At 42.9% G+C, this 13,228-nt stretch overlaps 1 protein-coding gene across 1 annotated transcript; it reads left to right on the top strand.

Annotated features, from left to right (window-relative positions):
• The first annotated feature begins 2,286 nt into the window (after positions 1-2,286).
• On the top strand, positions 2,287-8,677 carry LOC102453766 (thiol S-methyltransferase TMT1A-like). Its single transcript, XM_006131157.4, is given in 3 exon segments — positions 2,287-2,435; positions 2,643-3,315; positions 7,418-8,677. Coding segments are annotated over 2 exon segments (732 nt in total). The 5' UTR covers positions 2,287-2,435; positions 2,643-2,820; the 3' UTR covers positions 7,655-8,677.
• The last annotated feature ends 4,551 nt before the right edge of the window (positions 8,678-13,228 follow it).

The following is a 13,228-nucleotide window of genomic DNA, read 5'->3' on the forward strand; positions in this document are numbered from 1 at the left end:
TTCTTGAGTCCTACTAAAAACATACTAAGTGCTGTCATTGTCAAATCAACTCACACAGAAAAATAATAAAAAAATAAACACACATAGTATCACTTGTGGATTAACACTTTCACAAAGCAATTACTCTATATCTGACCCCAAAGCCTCCATCCTCAAAGGAAACCAGCACAACACCCTCAAAAGACATGGTTGGGAGCTGTTATTATCTGTTAGTAAAAATTAACACGTACTCCTTTTTCTTTGTATTTATGATTCATTTATATATTAACTATTCTTTAGAATTGCTATATTAAGAATATGTTGAGTTTTAGAGCCCAGAACACTGATCCTTGTCCAAAAAGTAATCCCATTCAGGAATTTTCTGTGTTAGACTGTATATAATAATCTATGCCAATGCGAGCAGTATCCTGGTCTGTGGTGCGTCCTGCCACTTGCATTGGCTGTGAACAGCAATTCAGAGCTGCGATCCTCCTATACCTGCAGAGGCACAGGTAAACATGGAGGTGGGGGGAGGCCTCCAGGGTCTAACTCTGCAGATCGGATCCGGCCCGTGGGCCAGAATTTGCCCACCCCTGCCTTAGACGCTATAACAAATATTTATATTTGTTAGTCTTTAAGGTGCTACAGGACTACTCATTGTTTTCCACTGGGTTATCCTTAAGAATTTGTTGTCCTTTCAGCTGTAAATAATAATAACTTCACATATCATAGAATCATAGAATCATTAGTATACATTAGGTTAACTGAGATTGCACAGAAATGATTTCAGAACATAGACTTCTTCTGGCAAATAGAGTTCGATTTTGGGTTGGTTTTTGTTTGTTTGGTTGGCTGGTTGTTTGGTTGGTTGATTGGTTGGTGTTTTGTCAAAATCCTCTGTAATAACAATGGTGTGGGAACCCAGATGGGAAATGAAAACTGTTTTGTCCATCCAGTTACAGCAAAGAAGCAACACAGACCCAGTTCTTACAATAAATGATGGTAATGTGTCTATTCTGTATTGTACTAATCCTTGATCATCTTTGCTTCAATAATTCCAATTGAGTCTGTTATTTAATAATCACGAGTCATCATTAACATAGTCATGCAAAATAGTGATAGAAATGTAGCCGTGTTAGTCTGGGGTAGCTGAAGCAAAATGCAGGACAATGTAGCACTTTAAAGACTAACAAGATGGTTTATTAGATGATGAGCTTTCGTGGGCCAGACCCACTTCCTCAGATTTGATCTGAGGAAGTGGGTCTGGCCCACGAAAGCTCATCATCTAATAAACCATCTTGTTAGTCTTTAAAGTGCTACATTGTCCTGCATTTTGCTTTAGACATGCTGCAACAGAGCTTAAATTCCTATCTTTGCTAGATACTAAAAAGCATGGATTTATGCATCATTGTAACATTCTGTGAGAACCACTTAAGCTTCTCGGCCAGCCTGTTGCACCTCTCCCATGAGAAGTGCTAGCAAGCCACTTCACCATGAATGGTACTTTGACATAAGTATTAATGGATTGATTGACTTATGCTAAATAATCCATTCCACCTTGTATTTACCTGTGACACTCTTTCTGTACATTTTCTATAGCTGAAGAGCCCTAGGTAGCTTTAAAACCTGTCTCTCTCACCTACTGATGTTGGTCCAATAAAACTTTGTCTCTCTAATATCCTGGGACTAAGATGGCTATACTAAAATGCCTATATGCCCTTGGAACAGTCATTTAACCTAACAGTGCCTCCCTCTGTAAATTGAATAAACCTAGGGCTAGAAGGGTTAGCATATTGATAGAATCAAAGGCAATGCATAACGGGAGGATTGGGAACATGTGAGGTCAGATATTCTTCTCACCACCCCAGATTTCTGCAAGGGTTTTATATATATGAAACATATATTTATATATAAAACACATATATAAAAACATATTTTGAATCCACCCCCTATACAGACGCGATCTGTCTAGAATCATGAAATGGTGGACTGGAAGGGACCACATCCAGCCCCCTGTATCAAGTAGAGAAGGACAACTGCCACCCGTGTCTTATATGTGACGCTTTGTTGAATACACACCAACATGCTACCTTTTTTTGTAGCTGCATCACACTTTTGGCTCATATCCAATTTGTGATCCACTGTAACCCCCCAATCCTTTTCAGCAGTATTAAGCTAGTTAGTCTCCATTTTTGGTGTTTCCTTTTGAAGTACTTTGCATGGACTCTCCTTCCCCACTAAGTGGAGGAAGTGGAACTATGTTCTTATGCCACACTGTGTCCGACACAATGCAGGCAGTGTTACAACAATACAGCACCCTCTATACAGGCCAATCCAGAATGTGCTTGAGGTGTGGAATTGCTGCTTCTTGCTGACAATGGGACAAGTCCTGCAAGGTGGTGTGTGCTCTGGTCCACTCCAATAAAGCACTTAATCGAGTGCTTAGCTTTGAACTTGTAAGTAGCACCATTAGCTTCAATAATACTTCTCCAGTGTTTAAAGTTAATCACATACTTAAATGCTTTGCTTCACCCGGTCACAGCACCCAGGACCTTGAAGGATTGAGCCCAATATTACATTAGCAAACAGATTTCTCTCCCCTATGCATCTCACTTCAGTTGTGCTTGTTAAATTATGACTAAACAGTGCTCTATCTCTTTAAGACAGAATAAGGAAGGCAGCCAACTGAAGAAGCCGGACGTAGCCAGTTCAGCCTCAGCCAGTTAGCCAAGAGAGAAAGCGCCGTTTAGGAAACACTCAATAAAGCTGGGACACAGCACTGGGCTTGACGTTCTGTTTACAGCTGAGAGTGAGGATTTTTGCATTCTCCTCTCTGCACTGATGGTGCTGATCCCTCTCCTCCAGGGATGCATCCAGCTTCTTACCCTGCCTATATGTCTGCTCTCGTATCTGGGCTTATGGGACCCCCTCTGTAAGAAGATTTTCCCATACTTCATGGCCAGAATCTCCACTGCCTACAATCGCAAGCTCTTTCAACAGAAACAGGACCTGTTCAGCAACCTGATGGAGTTTGCAGGACGTTCAGGGGAGCTCAGATTGCTGGAGATAGGCACAGGCTCAGGTGCCAACTTCCAGTTCTACCCATCTAGATGCCGGGTAACATGCACTGACCCCAACCCCAACTTTGAGAAGTTCCTCCTCAAGAGCATTGCCGAGAGTCCCCACCTCCAGTTTGAAGGGTCCATAGTGGCCTCTGCTGAGGATCTACGCCCAGTAGCTGATGACTCCATGGATGTGGTCGTTTGCACTTTGGTGCTGTGCTCGGTGCACAGCATTGAGCGGGTCCTGAGAGAAGTCCTGCGAGTGTTGAGGCTGGTAAGTATGCATACTATGGGAGATAGTATTTGGTTTTGGGCCAAGCTGTGCCATGCACAGTGACCAAATGAGAGCGTGTCTGGAGCCACTTGCCCCAGAGATGCCTCTCTCCCCCGACTAGCCTAGTGTGCAGGGATAAAACCATTACCCACCTTCTCTCCCCCTCTGGATGCATGAACTGCAGGGACGCAGTGAGGGAGAAGTCCCCATGTTCTCCTATGAGCAGAGACTGAAAATTCCAACATGATGGTCTAGCCACAATCCAACTCTTCATCACCTAAAGCATTTATTTGTATGTGTTTGTTGGGAAGCCAGCAGCAATGTTCCCTTCAATTTTTCCCACCCATGTGCGGAATAAATTGTTGTATGCTCACGGAAGCATATATGACTGTGCACCATCTGTAGAAACAGCAAACCCAGCTGTGGATGCTCTGCTCATCAGCTGGGCAGCAATTGAATCTCTTCTGAGCAGCTGAACAAGTGCACAGCCTACAAGGAACATTGGCCAGTAGTTTTCTGAGTAGAAAGAAGTAAAAGGAAAACAGAAGCAGGCTACCTTTAATTCCTTTGCTGTGTCACACCATTTCAGTGTTTATTACATACACTTATAATAAGACAGCTATCACTGGGATGTCTTGACTTTATGTGGCTAACATTCAAATAAAAGCCAAGACAACATTTTCTCCCTGTTCCTATAAGGAGCAGAAAATGAAGACAGACCTGATTGCCAGGTGTTCAGCCATCATTAAACCAAATTTAAAAATCACAATAATGCAGATAATACAAACAGGCTCATCCACTCCACTCCTGCTGGCAGACAATTCAAATTTTGGTTTACATGCACTAGTGGGAAGTGTTTACATTCAAACAGGTGTTCCCTTAAAATTCTTTTTAAGTTTAGTTCAGCTTAGTTAAAACATCCACATGCAAACATGCTACAAGTTATGCATTCAAATTATTTGATGCCCAAATTACCCGAGTATATCCCTTAATGGATTCCATGTCAAATATTCAGACGCACCTAAGTGGCATCAGAGTCTAATTTCTTTTTCCAAAACTGACTAAGGCACCTCAGAGCCTAAATATCCTTATGAGTCAGTGGGTCTTAGGTGCCTAAACAACTAAGAAACTGAAACACCCAAGTTATTTAGGTCCTTCCAAAAAGCTTATCCTTTATTTCCCTCCCACTATCCCTCATTCAGCTTAAGAATGAAGTATAAATGTGCCATCTTTCTAGTCCATGAATCTCAAAACACATAGCTAGAAAATTGCCATTGTTCAAACATAGAAATGAAAGTGCAAGTAACTTTCTCGTTAAAATAAAAGCTATCTCACTCTTACTCAGCAGACCACATAGCAACCAAGACTGGAATTCTACCTGTCTGAGCCTTTGCTATTTTTCCTAATTAAGGTGAAAGGAAATTGAAAATAGACCCTTGCCTTTGTAGTTCTGGCAATTAAATTCTGTTATCAGAGAGTACAATAGTGACAGCTAGAACAGCTGGCAGCCTTGTTACATGAAACCCACTTGTTAGAAAGAAATTGGACAGCTGTTCTGGTGCCCTACTGTTCCTACTGTAATATTTACTGTGCATCCAATAGCCCAGAATTTCAAGTACTCCTGTACTCGCTACCTCTGTTCAGCAAAGCGTTGTCACCCAAGAGGAATTCTGAAGGCACACCCTCATTTCAAACAGAGATCCTGAGTGTGTGATTTCAGGGTCTCTCAAGCAGGCAATGGGGACATTATGGCAACATTGGAATGGACACATCTGTTGAGCGTAGAGTAATGAATGGAGAGTCGATGAGGAGGAGTGAATACCAAGAGATGGATCCCTGGACACTCAGTCACAGATTTAAAAGTGGCCATCCTTCAATTAAAAAAAAAATAAAAAACATACTTCAAAGAGAAACTGCAGAGCTGCAATTAATTTGTAAACTTGACACTATTAATCTGGGTCTGAATAGAGACTGGGAATGGCTGTCTCACTACAAAAACAATTTTCCCTTTCTTGGGATTCACACCTCCTCATCAGGGGCAGCCCGTGACTATAGGCCAACTTGGCTGTCACCTAGGGCACCACCTTCAACGGGGCGCCCAATGATGACGTCACAGGGTGCCCGATGATGACATTACTCCATTGACAGCCGTGCAGGCAGGGGCGCCAATCACGCATTCTACCTGGGGCACCAGCTGCCGCAGCCCGACTCAGGCCACTCCTGCTCCTCATCAACTGTTGGGAGTGGGCCATACTCACCCTGACTGAATTGGCCACCTTAGCACTGGTCCTCCATTTGGTATAGTAACTCCCTTCTTTTTACATGCTAGTATATTTATGCCTGCCTCTGTAATTTCCATTCCATACAGCTGACAAAGGGGGGTTTTACCCACAAAATAAATCTATTAATCTCTAATAGTATGCCTACACTGCAACATTATTTCGAAATAGCTAGCGCTATTCTGAAATAACGTCTACACAACAGGCAGTTATTTTGAAATAGTATCAAAATACTGTGAAGCTGGAGGGGGTTACAGGGATGCCGGAATAGCATGCCCATTATTTCAAAAGGTATTTCGAAATAACAGGAACATTTAAAGACATGGAATTGCTATTTCGGGATACTTCCAGTATCCCAAAATAGCTCTACTGTCTAGACACAGCCTAAGATACCACAGAACTCCTCATTTTTGCAGCTGCAGACTAACACAGCTACCCCTTTGACACTTAAGCAGATAGTCATACCTGTAAAGCAGTCTTATTCTAGTGTAAGAGTGCCTTTTTTTACTTAACCAAGTGGTTTTCTACCTGTGGTCCACAGACTATGTCTAAGATTTCTAAAAGGGTTCACAGCTCCATTCAAAATATTTTCGGGGTCCACAAATTTTAAAAGTTTAAAAACCACTGGCTTATCTTATACCACTTGGGAACAGGCTCAGGCTCAACTGAAAAAAAGCTACTCGTGAGTGTCCACACAGTGAATCCACAACATTTTGTTTTCACTTTAGAGCTCAACTACAAGGTGGGGAAAAAAACGTATACAGCAATTTTGCCACAAAGGGGGGAACTGTTCAAATTAGAATCCATAACTCCTACATCAGCCTCACCAAAAATGGCCTTGAATGTTCTGAATACGTTTGCTCTCAGCACTAGTTCTGCTACTGATGTGGTGTTTTTAATTACTGAAATAGGCTGCACCAGATCTGCTCTCTAGCAGTGGATTCAATGAATCAGCTGCGCATGTCATAAAACTACTAGTGAAGTGAACATCTGATCCTTGTCTAGTGGCACCTACCTCAATGTGCTATATAAACATCAGTGAATTAACCATCACCACTTGGTAGGTATGTTCAGTGTTCGGATCCTCCCCATTTCATAGATGGAAAAACTGAAATACAGGTAGTTACATGATTCACTCAAGGGAACATAAGGTAGTAGTGGCAGAGCTGGGAACAGAATCCGTGAGTCCTGACCCCCAGTCACAAAATAGCCAATGATACGGGGATGTGTATCAACATATCCTTCCTCTTCCACTTGGAACTCAAACCTTACTGTGATTATGTAGCTTCCCCAAATAGTATTTTTAAATCTTATAGGAGTGAAATAAGACAGAATGGAAAGATGGTGGAATGCTGAAACGCCTCCATGGATAATTGATATTGGGTAGCAGTTCCTGAAGACATAATAGTTAGGATACATCTACACTGCAACACTATTTCGAAATAACTAGTGCTAATCCGAAATAACTTCATCCACATCTAGACAGCAGGCAGTTATTTCAAAAATACTGTCAAGCTGGAGGACTTTTCACTCTGACTCCATTGTATGAGGAGTAAGAGTGCTCTATTTCAATAAATGCTGTGTAGATGTTTCCCTATTTCAAAATAAGATATGCAATTGACATAGCTCAATTTGCATAGCTTATTTCAAATTAAGTCCTGCAGTATAGACACACCCTTAGAAGAGAGCCTGAACCAAAGATGGCCAGAATATGGGGAGTTTGATCCAAGAGTTGTGTCTCCAAAGTGGAAGGGGAGATTTTGTTGATGACTTTAAAAGCCCTTGCCTTTTCTGAAGCATTTTGGTTGTTTTTTTTCCCCCAGGGTGGTGCTTTATATTTCTTGTAGCATGTGGCTGCAGATCGTTCCTGCTGGGGCTACTTTTGGCAACAGGTCTACAACCCAACCTGGAGATATTTGGGAGACGGGTGCTGCCTGACCAGAGAGACCTGGAAAGAGTTGGAGAAAGCAGGGTTCTCAGAACTGAAGTTGCGGCACATACAAGCTCCCCTGTCCTGGAACCCTACTCGTCCCCATATCATTGGATATGCTGTGAAATAACTAACTCTATGCACTGAAAAACAGGCACTTCAGCACCATGGTTCCTATCTATTCCCATTTATCTCTAGAAAGCAGCCTTGTAATATGTCAACACTACTTATTTAGAAATTAGTTGCACAGCTAAATTGCCTTGATGGGTTGATAAGGGTAACACGGAAAACTTACTGAGCATCCATAGCATATCCTAACTTTGGTGTCAGATTTGTCCATATACCAGTCAGGTGCCTCTCAATCCAGTTTTTAGAGAGCTTTGATCAGCATTTCTCACTGGCTATCCTGCTAGCTTCTGTGGATCCCGTTCTATGCACTGATTATTCCCTGATTGTCATGTAGGGGTGGTGAATTTTACTGACTCTCAGAAAAATCAGTTGGGGGCCGCCTCACTGACATGCCCCCCCAGCTGAGAAGGAGAAAGACACTCCCCACATTCCCCTCGCCCATCAGAGACGAAGGGGGGGCCTAGCCTAGTAGATTTTGTGTGCTCCAGTCCCATGGCAGAGGAGGAGGGGCTGGAGAACCAGTGCAGGCTCCCCAGTGCTGCGGGGAGGGGCAGATCCAGGCAAGCCAGGGTCCATATCTGCTGCTGGGCCTGAGGTTACCCACCCTGACATATACAGTGCCTTGGCACCTAAGTCAAGCTTGGAACTCGGTCTTGTTTCTGGGGCTTCATGGGCCCCATGTTGCTCAGGATTGCGATGCCAAAGCCCCTTTGAGAATTCAGGCTCGTCAATTTAAATCAGATTTGAAACAACAATCTGCACAACAAAATGCTCCCATTATAGAAGGGTAAATTAGCACTAGTAAAGGCCAACAGAGTAGCCGGGGGGCGTTAAATGGCAGGGAGCTCATATTTACTGAAAGATGATAGAAGGTTAAACCTAAGCACCAGACATATCCGCTCAACTGCACTGAAGGTACTTTTGATACAATTTCTTTTGTTTTATTTGTCTTTTGTAATTGCTACAGAACCAGGCTGTTGCTACAGAGACATAGGCTTCTCAATAAAGTTGAAATATAATTCTGTATTTTGAATATGTCTTCTGCTCTGTTACCACTAGCAGGTAATTCATTTTTGTAAATACTAGGGCCTATAGAGTGGGGCTGTGTCTACACTGGTGCGATCTTGCGCCAAAGCGGCCGCTCTTGCACAAAAACGTGCTTCCTGTCTACACTGGCCGCGTGTTCTTGTGCAAGTAAACTGACATTCTACTGTATGAAATCAGGGCTTCTTGCGCAAGCACTATGATGCTCCCGCTCAGGAATAAGCCCTTTTGCGCAACTGTTCTTGCGCAAGAGGCCAGTGTGGACAGGCAACATGAATTTCTTGCTCAAGAAAGCCCTATGGTTAAAATGGCCATCAGAGCTTTCTTGCGCAAGAGAGCATCTACACTAATAAACCATTATCTAATAAACCATCTTGTTAGTCTTTAAAGTGCTACATAGTCCTGTATTTTGTCTCAGCTACACTGGCATGGATGCTATTGTGCAAAAGCACATGCCAGTGTAGATGCTCTCTTGCACAACCACTTCAATGCAAGCACTCTTGCGCTAAAGAGTTTTTGCGCAAGATCATGCCAGCGTAGACGTAGCCTGGGGGGGTTTTCCCCAGAAACAAGATCATACAATCAAACTTTAACAAATTTCTTCAAATTAAACACATTTGCATCAAAGTTTCAAGTGGAAAAGACAATATCAATACTACGCGCCTTGCAAACAAGTATCTCAGCGCATTTTACGAATACTGAGCCTACAAACTTCAAATAGTACTCATTAAGAAGTTGGCAAGATTAATATTATTCATAGGTGACCAGCGCCCAGGTGAGCCAGTAGAAGTTGCTCAACTGGGGCCATAAGGAATGGGTGACTATTCCAATATTTAGATTTACCAGGTGAACACAGAATAGCCTCTATGATACCTTACTGGTTACCCTGAAGCTAACAAGACAGTTCCCTTAAAGCAACCCATCATTAGGCCACCATCCAGACACCCAAGTCAAATGTGATGAGGATTACCAAAGATCTTATTCATCACATAAGAAAGTTCTACCAATCCCATAGGGTCGGACACACTACTCCTCTGATTAATAAATATTTCCTCCCAAAACATGCCGATAGCTAACTAAACTAATATTTATTAGAAAAGTATCAGTTAAAAGATTGCTCCTACAGAATCAGTCTACAGTGTCCATTTTAAGGGTACCAGGATATTCCAGGATCACAATCTTGGGACTTGAAGCTTTCCCCATTGAGTATCTAAGCAGAGATGAGATAAAAAGAATCAGGTCTAAAAGGGTCTTTATACAGTTTTCCAGTAGCCTATTGACTATTCAGTCTTGGGTAAAACAATAGGCAATCATGGTGACTTCCAAACAGACCTATCTCCAGAGCAGGAAGGCGAAAGCGCAATTGGAATTGCAGCTAGCAAGAATTGTGAAGGGTAACAAGAAAGCTTTCTACAGGCGTGTTAGCAACAAGAGGGTGATCAGAGAGGTCACAGGGCCCTTACTGGATGAGGGAGGTAACCTAGTGACAGATGATGTGGGAAAAGCTGAAGTACTCAATGCTTTCTTTGCCTTTGTCTTCATAGATAAGGTCAGCTCCCAGACTAATGCACTCAGCAACACAATATTGGAAAGAGGTGGACAGCCCTTGGTGAGGAAAGAACAGGTTAGGAACTATTTAGAAAAGCTAAATATACACAAATCCATAGGTCCAGATTTAATGCATCCAAGGGTACTGAGGGTGTTGGCAAATGCTGTTGGCCATTATCTTTGAAAACTCGTGGAGATCGGGAGAGATGACTGGAAAAAGGCAAATATAGTGCCCATCTTTTAAAAAGGGAAGAAGGCCAATCCAGGGAGCTACAGACCAGTTAGCCTTACCTCAGTCCCTGGAAAAATCATGCAGGGGATCATCAAGGAATCCATTTTGAAGCACTTAAAAGAGGGGAAAGTGATCAGGAATAGTCAACATAGATTTACAAAGGACAAGTCATAGAATCATAGAATCATAGAGCTGGAAGAGACCTTAGAAGGCCATCAAGTCCAGCCCCAGATCAATCCCAAGTCAAGTCATGCCTGAACAATCTGATTAGCTTCTATGATGAGGTAATTGGCTCTGTGGATATGAGAAAGTCAATGGATATGATATACCTGGACTTTAGCAAAGTTTTGATATGATCTCCCACAATATTCTTGCCAGCAAGTTAAGGAAGTATGGATTGGATAAATGGACTGTAAGATGGATAGAAAACTGGCTAGTCTGTCAGGCCCAACAGGTAGGGATCAATGACTCTATGTCAGGTTGGCAGTCGGTTTCTAGTGGAGAGCCTCAAGGATTGGTTCTAGGACCAGTTTTGTTCAACATCTTTATTAATGACCTGGATGAGTGGATGGATTGTACCCTCAGCAAGTTTGCAGCTGACACTAAGCTAGGGGGAGAGGTAGATACGCTGGAGGGCAGAGATAGGGTCCAGAGTGACCTTGGCAGATTAGATGATTGGGCCAAAAGAAATCTGATGAGGTTCAACAAGGACAAGTGCAGAGTCTTGCACTTGGGATGGAAGAATTCCAAGCATTGTTACAGGCTAGGGACCGACTGGCTAAGTAGCAGTTCTACAGAAAAGGACCTGGGGATTACAGTGGATGAGAAGCTGGATATGAGTGAACAGTGTGCCCTTGTAGCCAAGAAGGCTAATGGCATATTAGGTTGCATTAGGAGGAGCATTGCCAGCAGATCTAGAGAAGTGATTATTCCCCTTCATTCAGCTCTGGTGAGGCCACATCTGGAATATTGTGTCCAGTTCTGGGGCCCCCACTATAGAAAGGATGTGGACACATTGGAGAGGGTCCTGTGAAAGGTGACCAAAATGATTAGGGGGCTGGAGCACATGACCAATGAGGAGAGGCTGAGGAATTTAGGTTTGTTTAGTCTTCAGAAGAGAAGAGTGAGGGGGGATTTGATAGCAGCCTTCAACTTCCTGAAGGAAGGTTCCAAAGAGGATGGAGAAAGGCTGTTCACAATAGTGACGGATGGCAGAACAAGGAGCAATGGTCTCAAGTTACAGTGGGGGAGGTCTAGGTTGGATATTAGGAAAAACTATTTCACTAGGAGGGTGGTGAAGTACTGGAATGGGTTACCTAGGGAGGTGGTGGTATCTCCATCCCTAGTGGTTTTTAAGTCTCAACTTGACAAAGCCATTGTTGGGTTGATTTAGTTGGGATTGGTCCTGCCTTGGGCAGGAGTCTGGACTTGATGACCTCCTGAGGTCTCTTCCAGCTCTATAATTCTATGATCACCGGTAATTAGCTATACTGACAAGCATAAGATAATGGACATCATTCTCAGATGATTTGCTATACACTTCAAAGAGAGATAAATACAGTATAGACAGGAACCATTTGATTATATTGTATATATATAACAACATATAGTCTGGTAGCACTTTATAGACTAACAAAACATGTAGATGGTATCATGAACTTTCGTGGGCACAGCCCACTTCTTCAGATGACCCAAATTTTGATTTTAGGATGTCCAGAACGAAAATAAATAGGGGATAAGGGAGAGGGGGAAGGAAAAAATGGAAAAAGAGGTGGAAAACAAGAAGCAGAGAGTATGTAAATATCAAACGGAAAACCAAACAGGCAAAACTGGTAATCCATAAGCACCTAAAAATTGGATAGTTAAAAGAAGCAGATAAGGATCATAGGATAGTACAATCTACTCTTCCTCTCTCATTGCTAAAATATGATCCTTATCTGCTTCTTTTAATAGTGCCGAATGGGTCCTGTCTTGCAGTCCTATGATCTAAAATCACTAAACCTTTTCTACCAGATCCAAAGCTAAGGTAGACTTCTCTGTACATGTGCATGCTGATAAAACAGGCCATTGATTTTGACAAATAGAGAGGAATTGGTTGAGCATTTGAAAGTGGAAGGCAGCTTAGATAAAAGCAATCATGAACTGGTAGAATTCATGATCCTAATGAATGGTAGAAACACTGCTGATCCTTGACTTGGGCTGTAGCCCAGAGTGACGTGCTGATGGGGGCACATGTGATTCGTCCTACAGGACCTTATCTACAGCCAGCAAGCTGGGTTTAAGGAGGGGATACACTGCCCTCTCTCGTTGAGGCATTCACTCTATCAGCTAACTCCTCTGGTGGGACCAGCAGGGGTCGGTGTCCGGAGGCCTGGGGGAGGCTCCCACACTCCTGAGACAGAAGACCATGTGGGAAGTAGGTGTGATAGGCTGTACTAGAAGAGGCTAGGGATGAGTGGTTGAGGTTGATGCAGAAGAGGGAGAATTTAGAGAGAGAGAGAGAGAAAGTATGTGTGTGTGTGTGTGTGTGTATGTGTGTGTGTGTGTATGCGCGCGCACACGCACTGCTTGTCTCTTTGTGTTCCAGCTGGGTAAGGGCTTAGAGCAGCCCTGCTATCGGGTTGTGTGTTAGCATAGAGCAGATCCAGGTCTACCTCCTTTCTCTTCCCCTTCCTCCCTAGAATTTTAACAGGGTTCAAAAAAGAGCTAGCTAGATTCATGGAGGTTAGGTCCATCAATGGCTATTAGCCA

The sequence above is a fragment of the Pelodiscus sinensis genome, chromosome 19 (assembly GCF_049634645.1).
Source record: "Pelodiscus sinensis isolate JC-2024 chromosome 19, ASM4963464v1, whole genome shotgun sequence".
NCBI classification, from domain to species: Eukaryota; Metazoa; Chordata; order Testudines; family Trionychidae; genus Pelodiscus; species Pelodiscus sinensis.